The sequence below is a fragment of the Malurus melanocephalus genome, unplaced genomic scaffold (assembly GCF_030028575.1).
Source record: "Malurus melanocephalus ecotype Western Australia unplaced genomic scaffold, MMel_1.1 scaffold_1075, whole genome shotgun sequence".
In the NCBI taxonomy this organism is placed as follows: Eukaryota; Metazoa; Chordata; class Aves; order Passeriformes; family Maluridae; genus Malurus; species Malurus melanocephalus.
In genome coordinates this window covers 50,594-73,600 of record NW_026624307.1, presented here as the reverse complement: position 1 = coordinate 73,600, position 23,007 = coordinate 50,594, and the positions used below count along the sequence as shown (strand labels likewise).

General features: G+C 55.3%; 1 protein-coding gene across 2 annotated transcripts in view; it reads right to left on the bottom strand.

The window, feature by feature from the left end:
- Positions 1-4,472: 4,472 nt before the first annotated feature.
- Positions 4,473-23,007, bottom strand: part of PTK7 (protein tyrosine kinase 7 (inactive)) — a 30,744-nt gene continuing 12,209 nt past the window's right edge. The window contains exons 2-20 of one of the 2 annotated variants that reach the window (XM_057386844.1): positions 16,459-16,752; positions 15,857-15,959; positions 15,212-15,402; positions 13,886-14,033; positions 12,891-13,021; positions 12,464-12,730; positions 12,151-12,284; positions 11,755-11,890; positions 11,522-11,641; positions 11,275-11,424; positions 11,021-11,171; positions 10,554-10,681; positions 10,082-10,294; positions 6,910-7,065; positions 6,503-6,735; positions 5,914-5,994; positions 5,682-5,833; positions 5,430-5,608; positions 4,473-5,273 (exon numbers count right to left, since the gene is read on the bottom strand). In XM_057386844.1, the coding sequence (XP_057242827.1) occupies positions 5,113-5,273; positions 5,430-5,608; positions 5,682-5,833; positions 5,914-5,994; positions 6,503-6,735; positions 6,910-7,065; positions 10,082-10,294; positions 10,554-10,681; positions 11,021-11,171; positions 11,275-11,424; positions 11,522-11,641; positions 11,755-11,890; positions 12,151-12,284; positions 12,464-12,730; positions 12,891-13,021; positions 13,886-14,033; positions 15,212-15,402; positions 15,857-15,959; positions 16,459-16,752 (3,128 nt within the window). In that variant the 3' untranslated portion in view covers positions 4,473-5,112. The remainder of the gene's footprint in view (positions 5,274-5,429; positions 5,609-5,681; positions 5,834-5,913; positions 5,995-6,502; positions 6,736-6,909; positions 7,066-10,081; positions 10,295-10,553; positions 10,682-11,020; positions 11,172-11,274; positions 11,425-11,521; positions 11,642-11,754; positions 11,891-12,150; positions 12,285-12,463; positions 12,731-12,890; positions 13,022-13,885; positions 14,034-15,211; positions 15,403-15,856; positions 15,960-16,458; positions 16,753-23,007) is intronic. The other variant, XM_057386845.1, reaches the window with a different exon arrangement.

Sequence of the window (23,007 nt, the reverse complement as noted above, 5' to 3'; positions counted from 1 at the left end):
CCCCGCCGCGCTCCGCGCTCACGGCCCCGCTCCGCCGCCGCCCCCGCCGCGCCGCGCCGCCCCCATATAAAGCGATACAATGTTGCCTTTTATGGCGAAGGCGCTCCTTATATGGGGCGAGACGGCGCCCCGTCGGGAGCMGCTATCCCATTGGCCGGCGGCCGCCGAGCGCCGGCGCTCATTGGCCGCCGCTTGGCGTTTGATTTGCATACGGTCGGACCGCGCTCGCGTCACGCCCGGGTTGAAACACGCACGGCGGCTCTTAAAGGGACAGCGCGGCCGGCCAGGGTTAAACACGCACAGCCCGGGGGCTGCGGGGAACCGGGGGCTGGCAATGAGGGCTGGGATAGCCCCGCAGCCCGCCCTGCCCTCGGGCCTCCTGCCCACCGCCAGCTCCAGCCACGCGGGTCCTCGTAGGGGACGCACCACGTGGCTCRAAGATTCCGTGCCTCGCCATCCTCAGGACGCGGCCGGGAGGGGCTCCGCGCCGCCCGCCGGACTCGCAGCGATGGCACCGGCTGTTGTCACAGCCTGCAAGGGACAGCGTGCCGTCCGATTGTCTCTGGTGGCTGCAGAGGCACCGAGAGGGTCTGGCGGCCACGTGGGTGCTCGGGGGTGTGCGGGGCACAGGACTGAGCAGATATGTCCAAAACACGCGTGTCTGTTTTGGCACAGGCTGATCAGCACGGGCTGGTCACTGCCCAGAAGAAAAAAAAAGAGTTCCCATTTAATAGGACGGGCCGCAGGTACCTTCACACCCGCAGAGGGTTTGGTTCCATGGCCAGCCACGGGTGGGACTCAGTTCCTGGACAGATGGGAAGTGGCTGGTCAGGCCAGCACAGAGCCCTCCTCACACCAACCTCAGAGGGTTCCAAGCTCTCSGCACAGGTCACATCCTCTGTGCAGGTATGACCCGGGATTTCCACAGCAGATGGACAGCCCAGAGTCAGGACAATTGTGCACATGGGGCAACAAAGGTGCTGCAGGGACAGCACAGCCSCAGAGCTCGAAGCTGTGAGGACACAGAATCCTTAGTTGAGAAAAGGGCTCTCCCACACCCCGTCCTACACACGGGAACTCCAACCCGGAGCAAGACYTCACCTCAGACAGCRGCAGCCCTGCCCCAGACCCCTTTTGTCTCCTGGGCACCCTGTGGAGCGTTCTGCAGCTCGCACAAGCCCTTTCCATATCTGCCTCATCGCTCAGAGGACACACACGCTCGCCATCAGCCCTCACAGCTGTCCCCCACAGCCCAGGGCCAACCTCCTACAGAGCAGGGGAGTAACAGCAAACCCAAACACCCCCTCGCTGCCACCACCGCCTCCCCCTCCTCCCGCCAGCCATGCTCCTCCAGTGAGCACACATGCCATTTTTAGCTCCCAGCAGGGCTGCCGGAGCTCACATGCCTCCCATCACATGCCCTGGCCACCCTCCCTTCAAGCTGRGCACAAACTACACCTGGCACAGGTGAGACCGAGGCCTCACCGCATCCTGCCGGGCTGGGAAAGGGTCAGTGAGACCCTCTGCGTGCCTGGAGGAACCAGGATTTGATTTTCTCTTGCTCACAGGACACCTCCACRCTCCCTTCCTCCTCTTCCCTGAGCCTTCCAAAAATAAGGCCACGTGGAGGCCTTTTTGCTCCCCGAGCTGCAAGAGTGACTACACGGGCAAGAGGTGAGAGCTGGGCTCACTCATCCCCTCTGCTGCAATCCTTTCCTTCCCCCCTGCTTCATCCCAGGGATGCTTTCCAAGGTGTTCCAGCCTGCCCCTGGGATGCCAGTGTCTCCCCAAGGCACTCAGATCCWCACCTGTCCTGTCCCCAAGCCACCAGCAGGCCCTTCCTTAACCAAACCAGCAGCCACCGACAACTGAAAGCAGCTTAAAGCAGCTTTTCAGCCTCTTATTTCATCTTCGGGGCTGTTCTCATTTACAACCYCCACATCAGAGAATTCCCATTCTAGCCCTGTTTTTACACATTTAGGGCACAACACTTGACACTCTGCCCCCAAAGTTCCCTCCAAAGCTGTCTGGCAGCTCAATGGAGCATGGATCCTGCTGCCAGCTGCCCCATCCCTTCAAATCCCCTTTCCAATCCTCCTCTAGGCCATTGCAACAAGCCTTTCTTCATACTTTCCCAGCTCTTCATCCATATTTCAGCTACAGTTTCTGTCCTGTTCCTGTCTTCCTACTATTGATACTCCAGCTGTTTTTTTCTGCTGGTTTTTCGGTTGTTGTTGGTTTTTTTTTTGTGTTTTTTTTTTTTTTTTTTTTTTTTTTTAAGCAGCCAGGTCTCTTTTACAAGCAGTAATAACTAGAATAGAGGTACTTCTGCACGTGTAAAACTAGGTTATGGCCTTTCTTAAGTGGGGCTGCACCCTGAGGGGTGACCCCACGGCCTCATGAGCAGGTAAAAACCCACTTTACCTGAGACAGGTGTTGGTATCAGAGCAAGCCATGGACAAAATCCAGAATCCACTTGGATAGTTCCAAAATCACGCCTGGATAATAAGGCTACATGACAGAGTTAGAGGCAAGGCTACAACAGGAACACCTACAAACCAACCAAACCTGCAAGCACAGGTTTGAGCTTAAATGCAGCTCAAGAGTGTGGGGAAGTCCCAGGGGAGGCTGCTTAGGACAATTAAGGCCCATTAGTTTCCACCCCAATGCCTGACACAGCTGCAGAGGAAATTGGAGCAAAGCAAAAATCCCTTCCTCAGGCTGCACAGCAGATCTGTGCACTCAGGGAGCAGAGGTGCTCAAAGGATGCAGAGCTGCAGGGGGAATTCCAGTAACTTTATGGCAAGAGAAAGCATCAATGTTTTCAGAAAACATTTTGGAAATGCCTGGTTTGGASGTCTTTATACTTTAGAGAGTTGGTGATTGGGACTAACACACATCTGCTTGCTGTTCTCTTGCCCTGTTCCGTAAATGTTCTGTTTTGGCCACAGCTGGTGGGTCACTAGGTGGACCTTTGCTTTGCTCTTTCTGGCCATGGATACCACACATTGTCTTCTGGAAGTGCTCCTTCACTCTGGGCTTCACTTGGAGGCAATTCAATCCCATCTCTGTCAGCTGCCCAAGTCCTCTCATTCTCCTGCTGAGGCTCTGATTCCCTGCTCTGCTCCAYCACATTTAATTGGGACTGTATTTCCTCAGCTCGCTGTTTCCAATTACTTTGACCAACATCTGTCCCATCCCCAAGGATACAGAACTTTCTCGTGACATCACTCCCAAAAATACACAACCCCAACTCCCATTTAACAGCATGGGCTGCTCTTTCTGCACTCTCTGGGTCTGGAGCTTGCTCCAGCTTTGGTGACTCTCCATTTGGGCACTGCCCTGTGGTCACCAGGTCTTGACTGCACGGAAAACAGGCATTGGGATCTCCAGGATGTGTTGGGATAAAGCAGAGCACCCAAATCCTGGTGCTGCTCACTGCAGCCAGGCCATACCCTCCATACATGCAAGATGCTGTATGCACAGAGCTGGCAGAACAAGGATTTTACCCCCAAAATCCTTGGCATCTCTGGTCTCYAGCCATGGCATCACTGAGATTCTGCTTGGCAACACCACCACAAGTGGCTCAGCTGCAGGAATCAGCCCACAGAGCRCAGCATTCCTGCCTGAAAGGAAGGACAGCACACAGGGAATGGAATGGATGGGAGAAGTGGAACAAAAGGATATCAAGAGATATCCCCCCTCTGGAGAGGGGCTGACACCCAGCCACTGCCACAGCTGAGCTTGCCTAGAGACCTTGAAGYGAGGAGAGTTCACAGCTCCCAGGTGAGACGTAAGTGCTGGAAAAGGGACAAATCCTTTGGCTAACTCACGGAGCAACTGCCAGCAAACTCACTTGTACCCATTTTCCAAGCCTGGACCAAATCTGAGCTCAGAGCCAGCTGACATCTTTCAAGAATTAACTTTTTTACCCCTCCARCATCTCCACAGCCTCTTTGGGGAGCAGAGGTGGGAAGGGGATCTGGACATTTCTGGTCCATCCCTAACTAAAGCAGAACCAAGCACACTCAGTAGTTCAGGACTGGTCCAGCACTGAGCATCTCTGATGATGATGATGATGATGGAGATGTCACAGCTTCTATGGGACTCAGAGCTTTATTACCCTCCAGGGGAAGGATTTCTCCTGACACCCAAAGAGGTGGGTGCACAAACCCAATTACAACCATCAGCCATGAGTGGTTGTTATTATGGAGTCTGACAGGGACATTTTCTCTTGAGACAAGTCCCTCTTGGAGAGCAACCCAAAGCTGCCCAGAGAGACAGTAAATGCTGAGGCTGAGTGCTCCCTCTGGGCACACAAAAGTGGGAACAGCATCTCAGTTCACCTGAGAAGGGGGCAGAGGGGTTAAACAGCAGACAGATGCCYGAGGAACCGGCCCCCAGCCCTTCCCAGGAGCCATGTGGAGGAAAACCGCTATCTGACAGCAGTGTTTTACAAAGACCAAAAAAAAAACCAAAAAAAAAAGCGCCTTCTTTATTGAGAGCAGCACATAAAAACCCAACAAAACCCAACCCTTCTTGGCTGCAGTACCCTCCACTCAAGCAAACAAACTAACCCACTCTAGGCTGCATTCCAGTAACAGAAATACTATGGTAGGGAGGAGTCAGCGCTCTGGAAGAGGGAGACGGGGGGCTCTGCCCAGAGTCGTAAGTACAAAAAAAGGCACAGGGTAACTGGGAAAGGTAGTAAGCTCCTTCATATGCCAGGCACTTTGTGCTCCTGTTGGCTGGCCTGTCCCCAGGGGCAAGGGGAAGGCAGGCATGCCTAGCACAGACGGACGGAGAGAGGGCCGGGCCAGGCCGGCAGAGATGGACGCCGTGGGAGGGGGAGCCGCGCTCCGTYCACACCAGCAGCCTGGTGGTAGGAGGGGGCAGGAGGCAGCAAGGGCTGTCTTTTGGGACCCACTGGGGAGGGGGTGGGGCTGGGGTACACTGGCTTGTGCTTTGAGTCCAGCAGCTGCTGATGCCGAGCCGCTCGCTGGCGCATCGGGGTCGGGCTCGGCGAGGGGCTGCGGGGGCGCCGGGGGCTCCCCGGGCACGGACAGACCCCCGTCCACCCCGCCACATCCTTCACCAGCAGGGCTGGGGCGCTCAGGCTTTGCTGTCGGCTGGGCTGTCCCCAAGGGTGGTGGCCAGCTCGCTGAAGGAGGGCCGGTCCTTCGGGCTGGGGGCCCAGCAGCGCTGCATCAGCTTGGCCAGGCGGGAAGGGCAGCCCTCGGGGTGCGGGAGCTTCGTCTTCCCAGACTGCAGACCTGGCGTGAGAGAAAAGTCCACAGGGCCATTGGGGAGGGCTGTGATCCTCTCTGTGGGGTGCAAGGAGAGCAGCAGTTCCCCACACAGGTCGGGACCAGCACCGTCACACAAAGGCTGCAATTCCAGGGACAGCAAACACAAGGTGCTCCACGTACCTGCTAGGACCTCATCGTCGGCCAACGGAGTGTAGGGCATCTCCCCRTGCGTGAACACCTCCCACATGAGCACCCCAAAGGACCACACATCYGACTTGGTGGAGAACTCATCTTCCAGCACAGCCTCGGGGGGCATCCAGCGCAGCGGGATCCAGGCCTGGCGGAAATGGTAGTACTCGCTGCGGGCAGGACAGACAGGCAGTGAGATCAGCGCCTCTCCATCCCCTCCCACCCCCTGCCACCCTCCCTGACCTGTTGTACACGTCCTTGCTGAGGCTCAGGGACGACACCTTGACCTGTCTCTGGGCGCTGACCAGGCAGTTCCTGGCCGCCAAGTCGCGGTGCACGAAGCGGCCGTTGGAGAGGTGCTCCATGCCCAGGGCCACCTGTGTGCAGAGAGACACCTGACCCCAGAGAGATGTCAGCACTGGCTGCCCTCCTGAGGATCCCCAGCCCCACACAGCTCCCAAAGCTGCACGGTCACCTTGTGCTTGGTGGTGAGCGGCTGTGGCTTCAGAGACTCRTCCTTGCTCTTGGAGATTCTCAGGAACTGCTTCAGGTCCCCCTGGGAGACAGACAGYGATTCAGAGTCACCTGCCAAGTGTCACTGGTCGAGGCAGACACACAGATCCTCATCTCCTGGCCCCTGCCTTGTAGGGCAAGCCAATATCTTGCTCCTGGGACTCAGCTAGCCAAGATCAGGGCAAGCAGGCCTCAAGTCTCCAGATTTTTCATGCCACAAATGGATTTCTCTCCTACCAGCTCCAGACTCCTCACAGCCATTCTGCAMCATGGAGTCCCACAGCTTACATAGCTGAGTCCAGGACTCAGAAAAAAACCTGGAGGTTTTTTTCTCCAAAAAACCTGGAGAAATCGGAGAATATAGAGGACAAAGCCACTTCCAGGAGACTGACTCCCATCTCCCTTGAGACTCCTCCAGAGGCTGGGAGCAGCAGTAAGCTCAGCCTGGTCCCCCTGTACCTTGACCRCCCTGCGCTGCCAGCCCATTGTCACACTCTCAGCCCCCTGCCCACCGCTGTCACATCCCTGTCCCCTGCTGGCAGGGCCCTTACCAGGTCCACGTACTCCAGGACCATGTAGTGTGGCTCAGCCTCGCGGCACAGCCCCAGCAGCCGCACCACGTTGGCGTGGTTCAGCTTGCCAAACATCTCCGCCTCGCGCCGGAAATCCAGCTGCAGCTGCTCGTCCCTGGTCTGCAGRCTCTTCACCAGCACCAGCGCTTCACCCTCGCCATCCTCTGCCCCTTTGGCCTTGGCCAGGAACACTTCACCAAATTCTCCCCTGCCTGGAAGCACGGAGAAGCACACAGGAATAGGCATGCATTAGGACAGTGTGAATGTTGACAGTGCAGGAGCTGCAGGGGTTTTCTCTGCACCCCAGCACACCCCTGGGACACGCTGGGATTTCATTCACAGTTGTCCTGCTGGGGTGGGGTCAAAGCCAGGATGGCCCAGCATACCCAGGGTTGTGATTGTCTGCAGGTTGGAACGCGGGAAGTGCATCTTGTCGGCGGCGCTGTGGCGCTTGCTGGCCCCGGAGCTGCTGCCCAGATTGGTCAAGGCCACTTCCTCCTGGATCTCTGCGGTCATCTGCCCATTCTGCAGCAAAGCACCGCCTGGGAGGGAAGCACAGACAGTTCCAGCATCCTGCCAGGCCACACTGTGGAAGCTGTGCTGGGGCTCAGCCCCTCCTGGGCTCTGACACCCCAAACACTCAGCTCCATGTGCAGCTGAATGGCCTGGCCTCAGTTTTTGCCCCATCTCTGGCAGCCCTGCAGCCACCCCTGAAATCAGATGCTGAGCAATGGCTTCGGTCCCAGAGGCAGCCAGCCCCATCTGGCCTTGTCCATCCCAGTCTTCCCAAAGCAGAGGCTGCATCCAAACCGTCATTGAGAAAACTCCACAGGACAGCAGCAGGAGATGGGATGGGTGGGGAAGGTGGAGCACAGTGGACACTGCTCACTGGAACCACAGTCCCTTGATGCCTGAGAGCTTCTCAAGTCTGTCTGGCACCAGCTGCTGCAGTCTGATGTCCCTGCTCCTTACTCACTTCCCAGCAAGCCAGCAATGCTTAATTCCTTGGAAATGTTCAACTTGTAAGACTAGACCAGCGTGGATGTTAACTGCTGGGTTAAAGCACTGCTAGGAAGCACTGTCCTTGCAAACCCTAGCAAAGTTTTCTGCACAGGAACTTTGCTAGAAATTTCTCTAGYACAAACAGAAGCTGGAGAACAGGACAAAACATGACGGCCTTGAGAAAGTAGAAAAGCCTGCATTTTACAGGCAGCTTCCAGGGGAGTGACTGCACAGAAAGCAAACCTGGATTCTGAATGCTTTTACTGCTTGGATCAGACCTGGTTACTAGGAAGTGACTTTCCAAAGGATGAAGGCAGGAGTTGGCATTTAAAGCAGGGCACAACCCTGAGCTAGGGTCACACACACACACTGCAGCATCGCTCTGTCCTACTGTGCATGCTCCATCCCAGCTGCTCCTGGAACATGCAGGCAAACAGCCATGCAAAAGGAAATCATGAAATTAAGACTGAACCCAACCCAATGAGGTAACTCCACCAGGAATCCCAGTGCCTGTAGTTTCCATCACAGGTTATTGTATTGCAGTGTGTGCACAGGCCTGTTTACAGTGCACGTGTGCCAGACAGGTACCAGCACATCCTGAGCAGGTCTGGCCACCATGACAGGGACCACGGCTTTGTCACAGGCAGGACTAGAGCTGGGAACACTGAAATATGCTGACTTAAAAGCCATAGCTGCTGACAGCTGTCTGCTCTCACGTGGTGGAGTAAGGTTTGCAGAAGACAAAAGCRAAAAAACACCAYTTAYCCTATAAATCCAAGCTGGATGCTCYCTACTCTCTCCCTGTTTTTACACTCATTATCAGCAGCACTGTTTGACCCTGTGCTGTCTGCACTCATGACTAATCGTGTCTCAAGACTACCAGCTCGAAGCCAAGAGGATAACACAAGACGACCACTGCAACTGTGCCAAAAAAATCCTGAAGGCTGCAGAGCGAGCGTGCTGCCACTGAGAGACAGCACCAGCAGGCAGCAGCAAGAGACACTTCTGAGAACAGACATTCCCATGTTTCACAGAACTYGGACAAGGCAGCTGGTGAAAAAGGGACAGGAAGCTTCACTGATGCATCCAGAGGGGAACCACGTGCAGAGGCTGCCTGCTTTGCTCACCTGCCTGCAACACCTGAGCATCTCCTGGAGAAAAGAGACACAGCCAYGCTGCTCTGGAGACACCAGCACAGAAATCAGTCCCCACAGCCATCAGCCTCCCTAAATGTCTGTATTCACCAAAAAATTTAAGCAGCACAATCAGGCAGGGATGCTGAGAGCAAGCACTTGTTGTAGAGGATGTGGCACAGCAAGGACATGAGCTTGGAAGGTCACTGAATGGTCAGGAGTGCACTGATCCATAGGAAATCCGTAGGAAAGAACCACTGCGAGTCCAGGGAGAGGTTAAATATGTCTGGGTTCTGGGGGTGGTGGACAAGTCAGCCAGGGAGTACTTGTAGGGACTGAGAGAGGTGCTGGGAAACTTTGGGTCACCCAGCTAATGAGGGACCACATCAAAAAGAAACGAAGAGCCAGGTCTTTGAAGAACCAGTGAATGGAATGATTCCACYTGAGCTGACAGCAAACACAAACCACTTCTCCAGATAAACTGTGGATGCACCAAAAAGGAGTACAAACATCTGGGCAGCTGGGTCTGCTTGTAAGAGCGAGGATGCACCTGGTAGCTAATCTGGTTCCAGATGAAGGGAATAAGAAGAGGCAAAGTCCAGCAGGAAAAAAAACTGTAATAAAGACAGGCCAAGATAAAAATCTGAGACCACCTCAAAAAAGATTGAAAGAAATTCTTTCCCAGGAAGAAGATGCTGGCCAGAGCCTGCTGGCTCAGGTGAACTGCCTGTGATTCTTCCACAGAAAGAGCTCACGGTGACAGATGCAGAGCACAAAGCTGCAGAGATGCTCTTGCATCCCTGCTCCCAGGAGGKTCCCCACAGCCTGGAGGTTTGGATCCATTCAAAGTGTCAGAGCAAGGGGAAAACCAGAAGGCAAACCCAGCAGTTTTGTTTTACCAGGCCCTCGCAGCAGTTCACACGTGATTAGGACACGGCTGTGCGCTGGAGAACGGGGAGAGGGAACATCTGCATTTTTGGGGAGATCCAGGGAATTAAGGAAAGCAAACTCAACTGCACCCCACCACTTACAAATCCTCACTGGAGATAACAGAGTGAGCTCAGTGAAACATATTCTGTCCAGCACCAGGAGCTGCTGAACTCTGATTTGGAGAGGTCAGCAGAGTACTGCAATTTCATTACAGGGCAAAAGGGATCATTCCYTCCCCTGATACATGTGATCCCATGTGCAGGTACTGGGATGCAGGACTGACACATAACTCAGCAGACAGACATGGCCATGATGTGAGGCTGGGATTCAGGTTTCACATAAACTCACCCATTTCTCACCTGGCAGCAGCTCTCTGCCACCAGCCAAACACAAGAGCAAGAGACCACAGGTTAGGAATCATTCCCTGGGAGCCCTCAGCCCCTCCAGCACAGGAAAAGGGGGCCAGCAGTGAAGCCCCCACCCTCAGGCGTACCGGCCTCACCGTTCAGACACTCCATTTCAGGCTCCTCGCCCTCTGGGTGCTTCTTCAGCCTCTTGGCTTTCCTCCGTTTCTTGCAGTAGAACATCAGCCCCAGCACGATGATGATGTAGGCAACAGCCGCCCCCACRGACAGCCCAATGGTCTGGATCATCTTGTAGGGTGTGTGGCTGCCAGGCCCCTCATCCTCTTCTGCTACTGGCTTGTCTGTGGGGCAGAGAGCATCCAGCACATGGTGAGGAGAGACTTCCCAAATCCCGCTCAGGAGTGTGTTGGAGGAGTGTGAAAATCCCCAACCCCTCACCCACTGTTGTGGCCACTTCCTCACCCAGCCAGAGCACGCTGGGCACATCCCACAGCACCCTGTGTTGCAATTCCAGCAGGGCTGCAGCTGGGGCCAGAAGCAGAGCCTGGAATTGCCAGGGATTCCAAGAATTCACATCCTGACACCAGGCACTTTCCTTACCTACAACGTACAGRAAGGCCTCGCGGTGCTTGATATTGCAGCTGTTGCCAGCGATGCAGGTGTACTTCCCCGAGTCCTCGGGGGTGACGTCGTAAATCACCAAGGAGCCATTGGGCATGATCTGAATCCTGCCAACCACACACACAGAGCTCTTTGCAGACACCACAGGGCACAGGCAGGCGTGGGGCACGCTCAGCCCCATTTCCCCAGGGTGCCTCAGCCCCGTGTCCCCACTGCCACCAGCTCCCATCTCAGGCTGTGCAACGCTGAAGAACAAAGGACTGCAGCCCAATCACAGCTTGGCAAGAAGGATAATCCTGGGGCCAGRAGAATCCAGCTCCTGGCACGTGGAGTCAATTATGTGCCCAGGCTGGGAACCCAGGATTGCACCGTTGGCACCTCGTGCTGGGCAGGCTTGGGGACCGTCCCGCTGTGCCACATTTCAGYTTGGAATGGAGGCTGTGTACCTGGGCAGGAGCTTGCCGGGATCCAGAATCTTGTCCTTCCCTTTCCACTGGATGTGCGGGACGGGGTCTCCCTCTGCCTGGCACTGGAACATGGCCGTGTGGCCCTGGTACACCGTGGTGGGCTCYGGCTCCAGCTTGAAGGTGACATAAACTGCAGGCAGAGAGGCCGACAGGGACGCTGTCACCTCCTGGGAACAGCGCCGAGCTCCCACGATGGTGGCACGTGCCCTCCCTGGCTGTCACAGAGCCCTCACCTGCTACCACGAGCTGCACAGTGGCACGGATCTCACCCTGGGGCCTGTTGGAGGCGATGCAGGTGTAGTTCCCCGAGTCGCTCCTGCTCACCTTGTGGAAGGACAGGATGCCAGCGTTGTGGCTGACGTGGGACGGCAGGCTGCTCCCGTCTGCAGGACACAAGGGATGCAGCAGTCACGCAGGAAGGGCCACGCTGCTGCTGGAGGTGKTCCCAGGTCAGAGGAATCCCAACCAAACCCCCCTGACCTGTCTTTGTCCACTGGATGGTGGGCTTCTCCCGGCCTGTGGCTGAGCAGGACACCGTCACCTCCTTATCGAACTCCATGCACTGCAGCGGCTGCGGCGGCGGGGTGAACTTCAGCTTCTCTGCAACACAACACACAGAGGCGACATTCAGGCTCCCCCCGGGCACGGGAGAGCCTGGAGATGGGGGCACCCCCTGCACCCACAGGGAAGGGCRTGGGGCGCTGCCGGCGTACCCAGCACGTGCACCCGCGCGTATCCCTCGATGCTGCCGGCCGGGGTGCTGCTCACGCACTTGTACATGGTGCCGTCGTACACCTCCACGTTGTTGATGCGCAGMGTCCCGTTCTCCGAGATCTCGAACCGAGAGTCCTGCCCGGAGGGGGCACAAATGACACTGTCACCAGCTCTCACTTGTGGCACTGCTGGCGCTCCACGTGCCACGCTCACAGCGGCAGGACACAGCCAACTGTGCGCCCAGACATCAGTGGGATGGAGAAAGTGCCAGGAATATGGCCAAAGTGGGGCTGACAGGGATGCTGGGCCTAGGAACGAGGTGAGGGACAGCAGCAGCAGAGCAGGTGACCAGCAGGAGTGCCTGTGAGGGACAGGGGCCTTCCTTGTGGCCTCACCTCAGAGATGGAGACACCATTGCGGTACCAGGTGACGGTGGGCTTCAGGGAGGCTTTGCTGAGGCAGTGCAGGTAGCCTGGCTTGCTCTCCTCCAGCTGGCTGTCCTTGGGCATCTCCACCCACTTGGGCACCGCTGGGCACGAAGGCAAGGGGTTACACGGGGCCAGTCGCCACCCCTCTGCCCAGCACCAGCACAAACACACAGAGAATGTGCAGCCAGCCATGGAGAGGGGATGAGCCACGCTACCCAGCTCACCCTAACCCCCTATCCAGCCCCTCTTCCCCTCCCACCCTTTTCAGAAAGTTGCCTACTGGCCACAGTGATGCTCAGCTCCTGCTTCTTCTCTCCAGCCTTGTTGGCGGCATGGCACGTGTAGATCCCTGCATCCATCTCAGTGATGCTGGTGAAAATGAGCTGCTCTGCCTCTTGGTACACCCTGCCAGCAGCGGGGACTCGCTCCTGGTTTCTCTCCCACCACACCTGGGGCGTGGGCACGCCCTGTGGGGCAGTGCAGGACACACGGTGGCCCTGGTTTGCTGTCAACACYTTCGGGGAGAAGGGCGCCATGTCTTCGATCTCTGAGAGGAGCAAGAGACAGCAGGGCTCAAGCAGGACAGCAGCACGTGGCCAATCCACCAGCACCACCATTCACATGGGAAGCAGCAAGGATGAACCATTTCCCAGCTCCAGAGTGACACAGGAACGCTGCCCACCCTGCCAGCAGCCCCAGGAGCTCACCTGCCAGCCGCAGAGTTGCCTTCAGCACCAGAGGCTTCCCCCTCTGCCCACGGCCAACGCACTTGTAGACGCCGGTGCTGCGAGCCCTCACCTGGGTGATCAGCAGGGAGCCGTTGGCAAACACGGTGGTCCTGGGCAAGTGGGGAGAGTGAGGGCTCAGTGGCCACCTCTGCAGGATGTGAGCCAGAGCTACAGCACTGTAATATCCTGCACGAGCCCGTGGAACCAAAAGGGTGCCGAGCCAAAACTTCCCGGCACACAAAAAACGTGGGACGCGTTCTTCATGGAGGAAATGATCTCAYGGAAGTATTTTTCTTGGTGAAGAGCTGGCTCCCACCAAAAAAACGCACCACCAAGCACGAGCCAGCTCTGAGAGCACACAGAGCCAGGACAAGGGCCAGGGGACACAAGGTGGCGCCCGGGGGCTGCCAGCACCCAGTGGCACTGCTCGCCTTCCAGAGTGTGCTGGAGACACATCCCAGCTCCGGGATTGCAGTCCCTGCTCAGCTCAGGCTGTCCGGGGCTCAGAAACACTGCCAGCTCTGGGGATCACCCTACACTTGTCGGGGAAGTGCAAGAGAGCCACGGGCCCAGTGACTGCTGCATGGATTTTGAGGCTGGGAGGCCTTCCCAGGGCTGGGGACCACGAGTTGGCATCTGGCACTGGGACACATCCCAGTGGGTGTGTCAAGCTTGGAGCTTGAGCTTCCTGGGCTGCATAAAATCACCATATCTGGGGCTGAGAGATGTCCCTAAATGTGGGGCCATCATACCTGGGCACCTAGAACTGGCACCCCACAGATTCATGTGAGTACACCCTGCTCCCCGAGTCCTATTCTGACCAAGTCCCTGCTAAACCCACGCCAGCCAGGCTGTGACACCAATCCCCACGGCCACTCCAACGCTGCACAGACAGGGTTTGACCTCTCTCTTCCACTCCTGTGACACAGCCCCTCTCCTCCCAGCCCTGCCCACGTCACTGGGGTCCCTATTACTTGGATCTGTTGGTGACGGGGTTGTCCTCGAAGAGCCATTCCTGCGTGGGAGGGGGCACGGCTGCAAACTGGCAGTCAAACATGGCCTCTTCGTTCTTGGTCACGATGAGGTCCTGTGGGACGATCACTGCCTGAGGAAAGCTCTCATCTGCAACGACAGAAACCACAGAGGGGTGAGAGGAACAGCGGGGACTGTGGTGTTCCCACACCAGCGCTCTGGGGAAAGCTCAAAGAAGAGCTGGGTGCACCCCGTGAACCTGAAGGAGGCAGATGTGTCAGCACAGCTGGAATTACAGACTCAGAGCCCAGGACTGCATGTGGGAGCTGCTCTGGGGAAATTCCTTCAGCCCCCAGCAAGGCCCTGAGCACCCTGGCTCCTAGCAATCARACCAAAGCTGTCACTGGACAGCAAATTTCCTTGTCCAATTCCAAATAACTCTCTAAAGTCAACAGTTCCTGCCCTCCTTGGGTCTTGCCTCCAAAGGCCAATACRCCATCTACCCACATGGCAATGATATCAGCAAAACCAGCAGCACCTACAGCCTCCAGGACCCAAACCTGGTGCTCCATTATGAGAGAAAAAAAGCATAAACCTGCTCCAGAAACACACAGGGGCAAATTAACACCGGCAGATATGGTCGGGTTCCACCCAGGCCAGGATTTTTCAGATCTGTCCCTGGCTAGGGCTTTGCACAGAGGAAGGTCACACTAACCTGACACTTCCCCTGGAGCAGAGGGGAGGCTGTGAGCAGGGCAGTAAAGTAGCTGGGTCACAACTCTTTTTTTCTTTTTTTTTTCCTTTTTCCCCTTTTTTTCCTTTTCCTTTGTTCACCTTCTTTTTCTTTTTTCCCTTTCCCCCTTTTCCTTTATTCCCCTTTTCCCCCTTCTTTTATTTTCCCCTTTTTTTCCTTATTTCATTTCCCCCCCTTTTCCCCCTTTTCTTTTTTCCCTTCTTTCCCGTTTCTCCTTTTCCATTTTCCTTTTTCCCTTTTTCCCCTTTTTTTCCTTTTTCCCATTTTCTTTTTTCCTTTGTCCCCTTTTTTTTCTTTTTCCCCTTTTCTTTTTTCCTTTTTCCCTTTTTCCCCTTTTTTCCTTTTTCCCATTTTCTTTTTTCCTTTGTCCCTTTTTTCCCCCTTTTCTTTTTTCCTTTTTCCCTTTTCCCCATTTTCTTTTTTCCTTTGTCCCCTTTTTTCCTTTTTCCCCCTTTTCTTTTTTCCTTTTTCCCTTTTCCCCTTCCCCTTCTTTCATCTTCCCCTTTTCTCCTTTTCCCCTTTTTCCCCCTTTTTTCCTTTTTCCCTCTTTTTTCTTTTCCCCTTTCCCCCTTACCAATGACGTTGAGGGTGAAGTTGTTGTGGCTGCAGACGAAGCCGACAGCGCTGCGGGCACAGCAGTAGTAGAGCCCGTTGTCATCRGGGCTGGCGCTCTGCAGGGTCAGCGTCCGCTCCTTGTTGCTCACGGCGTAGGCGCTGCGCCCGTCCGGGAGGGCACTGCCATCCCGAAACCACTGCCACGTGGGGCTGCAAGGCGGGGGACACGCGGGTGACACGGGGCACGGCGCTGGCAGGGCCCCCCGAGGGCGGGTGTGCGGAGCAGACAGCCCAGAGATGGCCCCTCGCCCTGGCTCTCGGCCCCACACACACACGAAGCCATGAGACATGCAGGACACGAGTGGAAGCCACGGAGAGTGAGTGAGTGAGTGAGTGCGGCACACAGCGAGCGGGGCTGCGCCAGCCCATCCTTACTGTGCTCCGCGCTACGCGGCTCGGGGGAAGCCGATTGCCTTCTCCCACGGCGCTCAATCCTGCCTTTCGCCTTCCCTTCCCTCTACTGAGCTCTTGCGGGACAGGGAGGAGAAAGAAAAAGGTGGCGGGGMRGGGGGGAGAGGRAGGGGGATAGAGAGAGAGAGAAAGACCACACGGCCAAGGTGCAGGGGCCCCTGGCAGGGTCCGCTCCTCAGGAGGCAATCCTTACCGTGGGTGGCCATCGATGTGACACCGCAGCACCACTGTGGAGGAGGGCTGGATCTCGGCTACGCTGGCCGGCTGCTTCAGCACCACGCTGCCCGTCTCAATCCCTGTGGGATCAAAGGACACCAACCACAGCTGGCTCTCCRAACCCACAGAGCCCAGGTGGCGCTGGTTTTTGGGGGCTCAAAGTTAACCAGAGCAGGCAGTGAGAGCACAAACGTGCTTAGAGACACACACGCCCTCAGGCCAACTCGGAGTAAAGAGACACCCACACTGCTAAGGTCCCACTTTGCCTTGTGCAGCTGCTCCCTGAGGGACCAGGTGAGTTCTGAAAGGACCTGCAGCGCACAGGACACATTTGCTGCAGTAACATCCCAGTTTCACACACACAAATGGCAAAGGGAGCAGGAGAAAGCATCCCCGACAGCCTTGGGGACACAAGAGGTATACAGGGCATGATGGAGAGGAATCTTTCATGAGCAAGCCAAGCTGTCCGATCTATCTGACCCACACCAGCATTAGAGACAGCCTGGAAAAACCATTTCCATCCTCAGGCCCCTCCAAGAGAGCCTTTCCAGCACCGGGCTGCCTTCACCCCCCACTCACACTTGATGTTGAAAGAGGCGTTGGCAGTGCGCGCCTCCTCCCCGGTGAGCACATTCCTGGCCAGGCACTGGAAGACCCCGGCGTCGCGGTGCCGGTCCACGGCAGCAAACTGGAGGTTGCTGCCTTCCTTGAAGCGCTGCTCCGTGTCCTGGACGGGCAGCCCGTTGTGCAGCCACTGGAACTCCACGTCAGCCGGCTCCTTCACCTCGCAGCGGAGGATGGCGCCGCGGCCGTGCAGGGCGTCCTGCGAGTACGGCTCTTTGGTGAAAAGGATGCTCGCCTGAGTCCCCACGGCTGCAACACAGAGCAGGGAGGGCACGGTTATGGAGCTCTCCAGGGTCTCCAGACAGTCAAAGCTGTGCCAGGAGAAAYAGATCCCAAAGCACATCTGTCAAAATTAATCTGGAGTTTCAACAGATCGGTGTGCAGATGGCAGCACAGCTGCTTTAAGCCTGTCACCAGCAATCTCTGGGACAGGGGTGCCTGAGCTTGCCACAGACAAGGAGAGCCCTCCTTGGGGGTCAGGGGTGTTAAGATGGAATTCCCATTACCCCACTATTGAGTGTCACCCTTCCAGCCTGAACAGAGAGTGTTTTGTGGTACAGGAAGTCAGTCACCAAAACACCAGAGAGCAAGCAGCTCCCTGAGGAGTTCARCTGCTTTTTTGAGATGCATCCTAAATTTCAGCCTACTACCAAGATCACCCCGATCAGAAATACCTATAGACTGCCTCTAGGTTTTCCTCAAAGTCCCTCTCCTCGGGATTATGTCCCTCTCTCACCTCCACATCCCCAGAATTACCCAGGATGGTCGGTGTGAATAAACACAGCAGCTGCTGGAACACAGCACAAGAGGATGCAACAGGGACACCACAAACCTGCACTGGTGACTCTAGAAGCAGAAACAACAAACTGCAATAGTCCTCGGGGCCTGATAGCAACCTGGAGGGCTGGAAGCATCTCTCCACAGTGATAAAAACCCCAAAGAGCCCTCCTAGACACATTAATGCCCACCSAAGAGCTCAGAGCCCTGGGGACAGWGCAGCCAGGGTTTCCTGGCACGGCTGTTGTGGGACCACGCTCACACGTTCCCAAATCCAGCTGCTGCCCGTGCACAGCCCTGCAGGCACTCTGCTCCAGTTACCAGCTGGAAAAGTAGACAAAGGGCAATTCAGCACATGACCATGGCTCTTGGACTCTGTTCCCAGCACCATGGTCTGAAGGGAAATGGGCCAAGCATAGCAGATTTCGAGCATCTTACAATGAAGATGAGCAAGAACGTGGTGAAAGCAGCCACCAYTGCAAGAGGAACAGCTTTGGAAAGTGGTTGCCTGCCACTGAGGAACTGGCCATGCTGGAAACCATTGTCACAACCCCATATCAGGTTTGGGCTGCAAGGAAAGACCAGCAGCAGCTTGATGTGGTCCAGACAGTTTTGGGGTGGGAGACATCAGAAGCCCAGAGCTGGACACAGCTTCTCACAGGACTTCAATCCATCCCCAGGGGATGGGGAGTGCTGCACTTGGCTGTAACAGCTGCACAAAAAAAAAAAACCAAACCCCTCCACACGTATTTCTGGCCCAAAACCATCTCAACTGTGGCTACAGAAACCTTTTCAGGAAACCTTCGGCCAGAGCAGATAAACATCTCTGAAATGCAGCACACTTGAAAACACCCAGTGGTGCGCTACACAAATTGAAATTAATTGAGTTAATTGAAATGCAAAAGAGATCATAGATAAAGGTTAAGTGGATTGTGTAGGGAAGTTAAAGTTGTACCTACRGGTCCTCCGGGTGCCATTCCCACACACCACAAAGCAAATAATCTGCAGGGAGGGGACATGCCCTGTTAGGATGCACCAGGATGGAGAGAAGAGCAGGCTCAGGTCACATCCTGGCTCTGAGATCCTCCTTATGGCAAAGATCTGAGTGTGGGAGCACAGCATCCTTCAGGCAGCAGCATCCCCTGCTCAAAACTCATTTATTTGAGGAGGTAAATAGCAGCTTCCCAGGAAAAACAGTGACACCATCTGCATTTCCAGCCCTAATTTCTAACGAGTGCATCTCAATTCACTTTTTTGTCTTGGGATGTCCCCAGGACTCAGCCAYTGTCAGCCTCCAACCTGAGCACATGCAGAGAATCTCAGATAAAAATAAATAAAAACTACATAAAATTGACACAGCCATATCCAGGACTTGCGAGCAACCCTATGAAGTCAGTCACTGTTGTCTGAAGCTCAGCAGGGTAAGTTTTCAATCCTATGGGATCTCCACACCTCTGGTAAAGGAGATACAGCCCATGGGAGTCAATCCCCTCCAAGACAGCCACAGCATTAATTCAGTGATGTGGCAGCAGACTCAGCACAGACTGGGAATGTTTTTGGGACCATTCTCCAAGATAGAAGGGTGAGACACATCAGTGTTGAGCTGGGTYTCCATCCCTTGCTTTCACACCTCAGTGCTGGTCCCACAGGCTCAYCTGGGACTCTCCAGTAGCCCAACACCATCTGGGCAAGCTGGGGAGACCAGTCAGCACATCCTCTGCCCTGCCTGACAGGCCAGGCCGCCCCCATCTTGAAACAATCCCAAAATCATGGTCTCCTTCCCTAACGACATCGCTTGGGAATGCGGCTCCAACCACAAAGCCTTCAGCTGCTGCACAGCCTCGGATTCCTGCTGAGTCCACAGGCACCCCTGTCACCTCCAGCCACGCTGGGGAAGCAGCAGGCAAGGCAGCTGGGAGCAGAGGGCAATRCTCCACATCCCCAGCCCTGTGGGAGATCCACGCTGCCATCAACCCACACCCAGCATGCGCAGCTCCTGGGCACCAGCTCCTCTGAACTAAGAGYTCTGCACTAAAGACAGAAAGGAAAGAGGAAAGGATCCAATTCACTTCGTACCTAAGAGTTTACCAACCCCAGAGACACCACAGGATATGAGTAATCCCAAAGCTGCTCGCAACCAAACACAGAACTGAAAGCATGRGAATGGGGTTTGGGAGAGGGATTTGTGCAAGTATAAGGTTTCCTGGTTTGGAAAGCAAGCCCAGCACTGTGGTGCTTCTGCAGTTTGCAGCCCAGCCCCGCTCTCCAGCCAGGCCCCAGGAGCATTGTTCTGCAGACYTGCTTCCAGGAGCACTTCAGCAGAATTCACCCCGGGTCAGCTCAGCCAGATGTGCAAGCCAACTCCTCTAATGCTCTGCACCTGGAACAGCAGTTGAGAGGAGCTGAAATTCATCTCCAGTGCCCAGGACAGCAAAGCCCAGAGCACCCAAACTGCATCCATCCATCCATCCATCCATCCTTCCTCTCCAAATGGGAACCATCCTCCTCTACTTGTCCCCTGCCAGCCAGAGGGGAACAGAAAACAAATAAAGACCCAGAAGCACCAGGATGCAATGGAAGCATCCAGCTGCAAAAACTGGCCCAGCCAGCTGTTCTGGCCGAGGACACGGCAGGCCAGCATCTGCCTGGCCTCTCAAAGCACAATGGACCTCACACTGGCACTCCAGAGCAAGGAGCTCACAGCTGTCCCAGCTCCAGAGCAGTGCTAGCTTTTCCCAGGGCTGCACCACAGACCTGAGTGTATTTACACCACCAGCTCAGCACCTGGTGAGGCAGAGAGCTTGGGAACTCACTGCTGAACATTTGCTCCCTCTCTGTTTTCGTTAATAGCTGGCACAGATGCTGTGTTCCCTGGGAAGGCACTGCTGCAGCACACAGTGCTGGAATGGGAATTCTGCCCACACTGGCTCCCCAAACCTGCAGGACCCTTTGCAGCACCCAAGAACCAGAGCAGCTCACTCGGGGAAGGCCCTGGGCTCCTTGCAGCAGCCACACAATGCATTTTCCACTGGAAAGGAGGCCAGGGATACAGCTGGCAGGGAGAAAGGTGTCCTGGCCAGAAATGCCCCTGTCCCCACCACCAACCTGAGGAGAACACAGGAGCAGCCTAAATCCATCCCCAGGCTGCAGCACTTTGGACTCAGACTGGAAGATTGGGATTAGGAGACCCTTCCAACACTTTTAACCAAGCTACCAACTCTGGGTGTGCCAGACAGTTAAACCTCAGCAAAGCAAGGTGACAGTGGCAGCTTTTTACCCTTAGGAATCCATTCCCCATATCCATCCCACCATATCCAGTGTCCTTTATGCCTCTGCCCCTCCATTGCTCAGAGCACTGAAGCAACAAAACCTCTGCAATTCATCCAGCAGCAATACAGGCTAATCCTCCTTGGAATCACTTAGGACAAGGAGGATTTGGATGAGCTAATGCACTCACTCATATCACAGTACCACACTCGCTCCCAGCTCAAAAACCTGTGACAAGGCAAGGCAGACAGAGGCAGAGCATCGCTTTGAAACTGCCCCTGCATTCCTCAGCAGCCCCAAGCAAAACCAACAAACCAGAAGCACAGCTTGGAGGATGACTTGGCTCCCTGCAAGCCCAGGGACAGAGCTAAGGGCCACAAGAAAGACAGCCCCTGAAGGAAAAGAGCAGAAGAGACTGAGAAGCTCACACTTGGGTCCCTTGTCCCAAACACAGAACTGATTTATCACCGTGTTCTCTGAGAAAAACATTGGGCCACAGCAGAAGTTTGGTGTCAAAGGCAACCAAGGGCACATTTGCAGAAAAAGCCATGAGCTGTGCTCCATCCCAAGGCCACAAAAGGCACRGCAGGGATGGTGTCAGAGCTTGGGGTCCTGGCCTCTCACAGGTTTCAATAACACACTCCCAGAAAGCATTATCAAACAGGTCTTGTCTTTAGGAGCAACTCTAACATCACCGTCCACAGGCAGCAATTCCTTCAGCTGCCAAATCCTCGGGAATGGCTCCAGCTCTTAAGCTTTGCTTTTAGTCACTCTTGGATCAAAGAGCAGCAGACTCTGAGTTCAAGCCCTGGCCTGCTTCCAGAGGCTGGGCAATGAAATCACTGAGCTAGAGCATCCTGAGCTTGCTGGTCCAGAGGACAAGGTGAGCCCTCTGTCAGAGCAAGGCTGCAGTGCCTGCAGGCAGGTTTAACTTCTCACATGCTGGGTGTGCACTGCTCAGCTCACACAGCCTTGSCAGCACGTCCTGCAAGGCAGCAATGCTCGGACACTGAGGCTGTGGATGCTCAGGACTGCAGCTCTCCCCTGACAGCTCTTTCTTYCTTCAGCCAGGTAAAGCTTGCACAGCCCCACATGACACCGAGGCCCCAAAGGGCTTCACACATCTCTCCTGTCCTCTCTCATCTCCATCCACAATCCCCATCCTAAGCTGTTAGCAGCACTCTGCTGGAGGCAGTGCCTTCCTTCCTTCACCTCAAACAGCCCCAYCTGCAGAGCAGCAAGTCAGCCCCCTCCACACCAGGGATGTCACAAAGAGCAGCAGGCAGTAAAACCACTCACCYGGCCTCCTGTCCCATCCTCTCTGCCACAGCTGGAGCATCCAAACACTTTGTACCTCCATCCCATCTTCTGCTCCTCATCCACAGGACACAGAGCCAGCGATGCAYGCCAGCATCTGCTCTTTGTCCCTGCGAGGCTCTCAGCGAGCACAGGGCCCCATACAGACCTCCCATTCATGTCTCCAGCAAGCCATGTGTTTCCTGGCACAGCTCATTACGAACACGCTCGTATAAAAGCAGATTTTTGGCATGCCAGAAGCGGGAACAACACATGGGTCAGCTTTTCCTCCCCTCCCGGTCACAAACGCRGAGCCAGCTGAAGCCATAGAGGCGAGCAAGGAAAATCATGAATGCTCAGTAACATGAGCAGCCCCCTCCTGCCTCCTGGGCCGGCCCCCACAGCCACAGAAAGCAGCTGCTGGAGCATGGCTGCTCCACACACAGCCCCTTCCAYGCTCAGCAGATACTGCCAAGCCAAACAGCCAGAGATATTTGCATCCCCAAATTATTTCCAGCCAGCGTGTTCCTCTGTGCAAGAGTTCCAGGCAAGAAAGCCTCTCAGATGGGTAGGGTTGCAATAAACCACCAGGCCAGATGGAAATGGTTTGATTCAGGCAAGGAGCTCTGAACACAGCGAGCAGCACATCTGGAAAGCCTTTGGGCACCCATCATATAAAGTTTTTAAAACGACATCTTTCCCCATTCCAGTTAAAGTGAAAACAAAAATTCACTCTGCACCCAGGAAAGCAATCATGGGCACAAAGGAGAATTTCCAAGAAATGCTCCACTGGAGTGGCTTTGGCTTCATGAGCCAGGAGGAACTGGACCAGTACCTACAAGCTCCAGGTCATATTGGGGTGGATCAAGATGATTGGGAACTTGGGAAAACATCACCTATTTGCCCCTACCATGCACCTGGATCCAGCAGCTCTGCTCTGAGAGTGTGGCTTTGCTCAGGTGACCACTGAACCTCTGCTTTTTGTGGCAGTTCACCCCAGATTAGCAAGAGATGTGATGCCTACACAACACTGAGCTCACTCCAAGGAACACACAGCACGTCTCTGCCCTGCTTTTGGCACCACCAAGCAAATACTGGGAAGCCAGGTATGCCCTTTAAACCAAGCTTTAGAATAGGAAAAAATAAAGAACAAAAAAAAAAAAA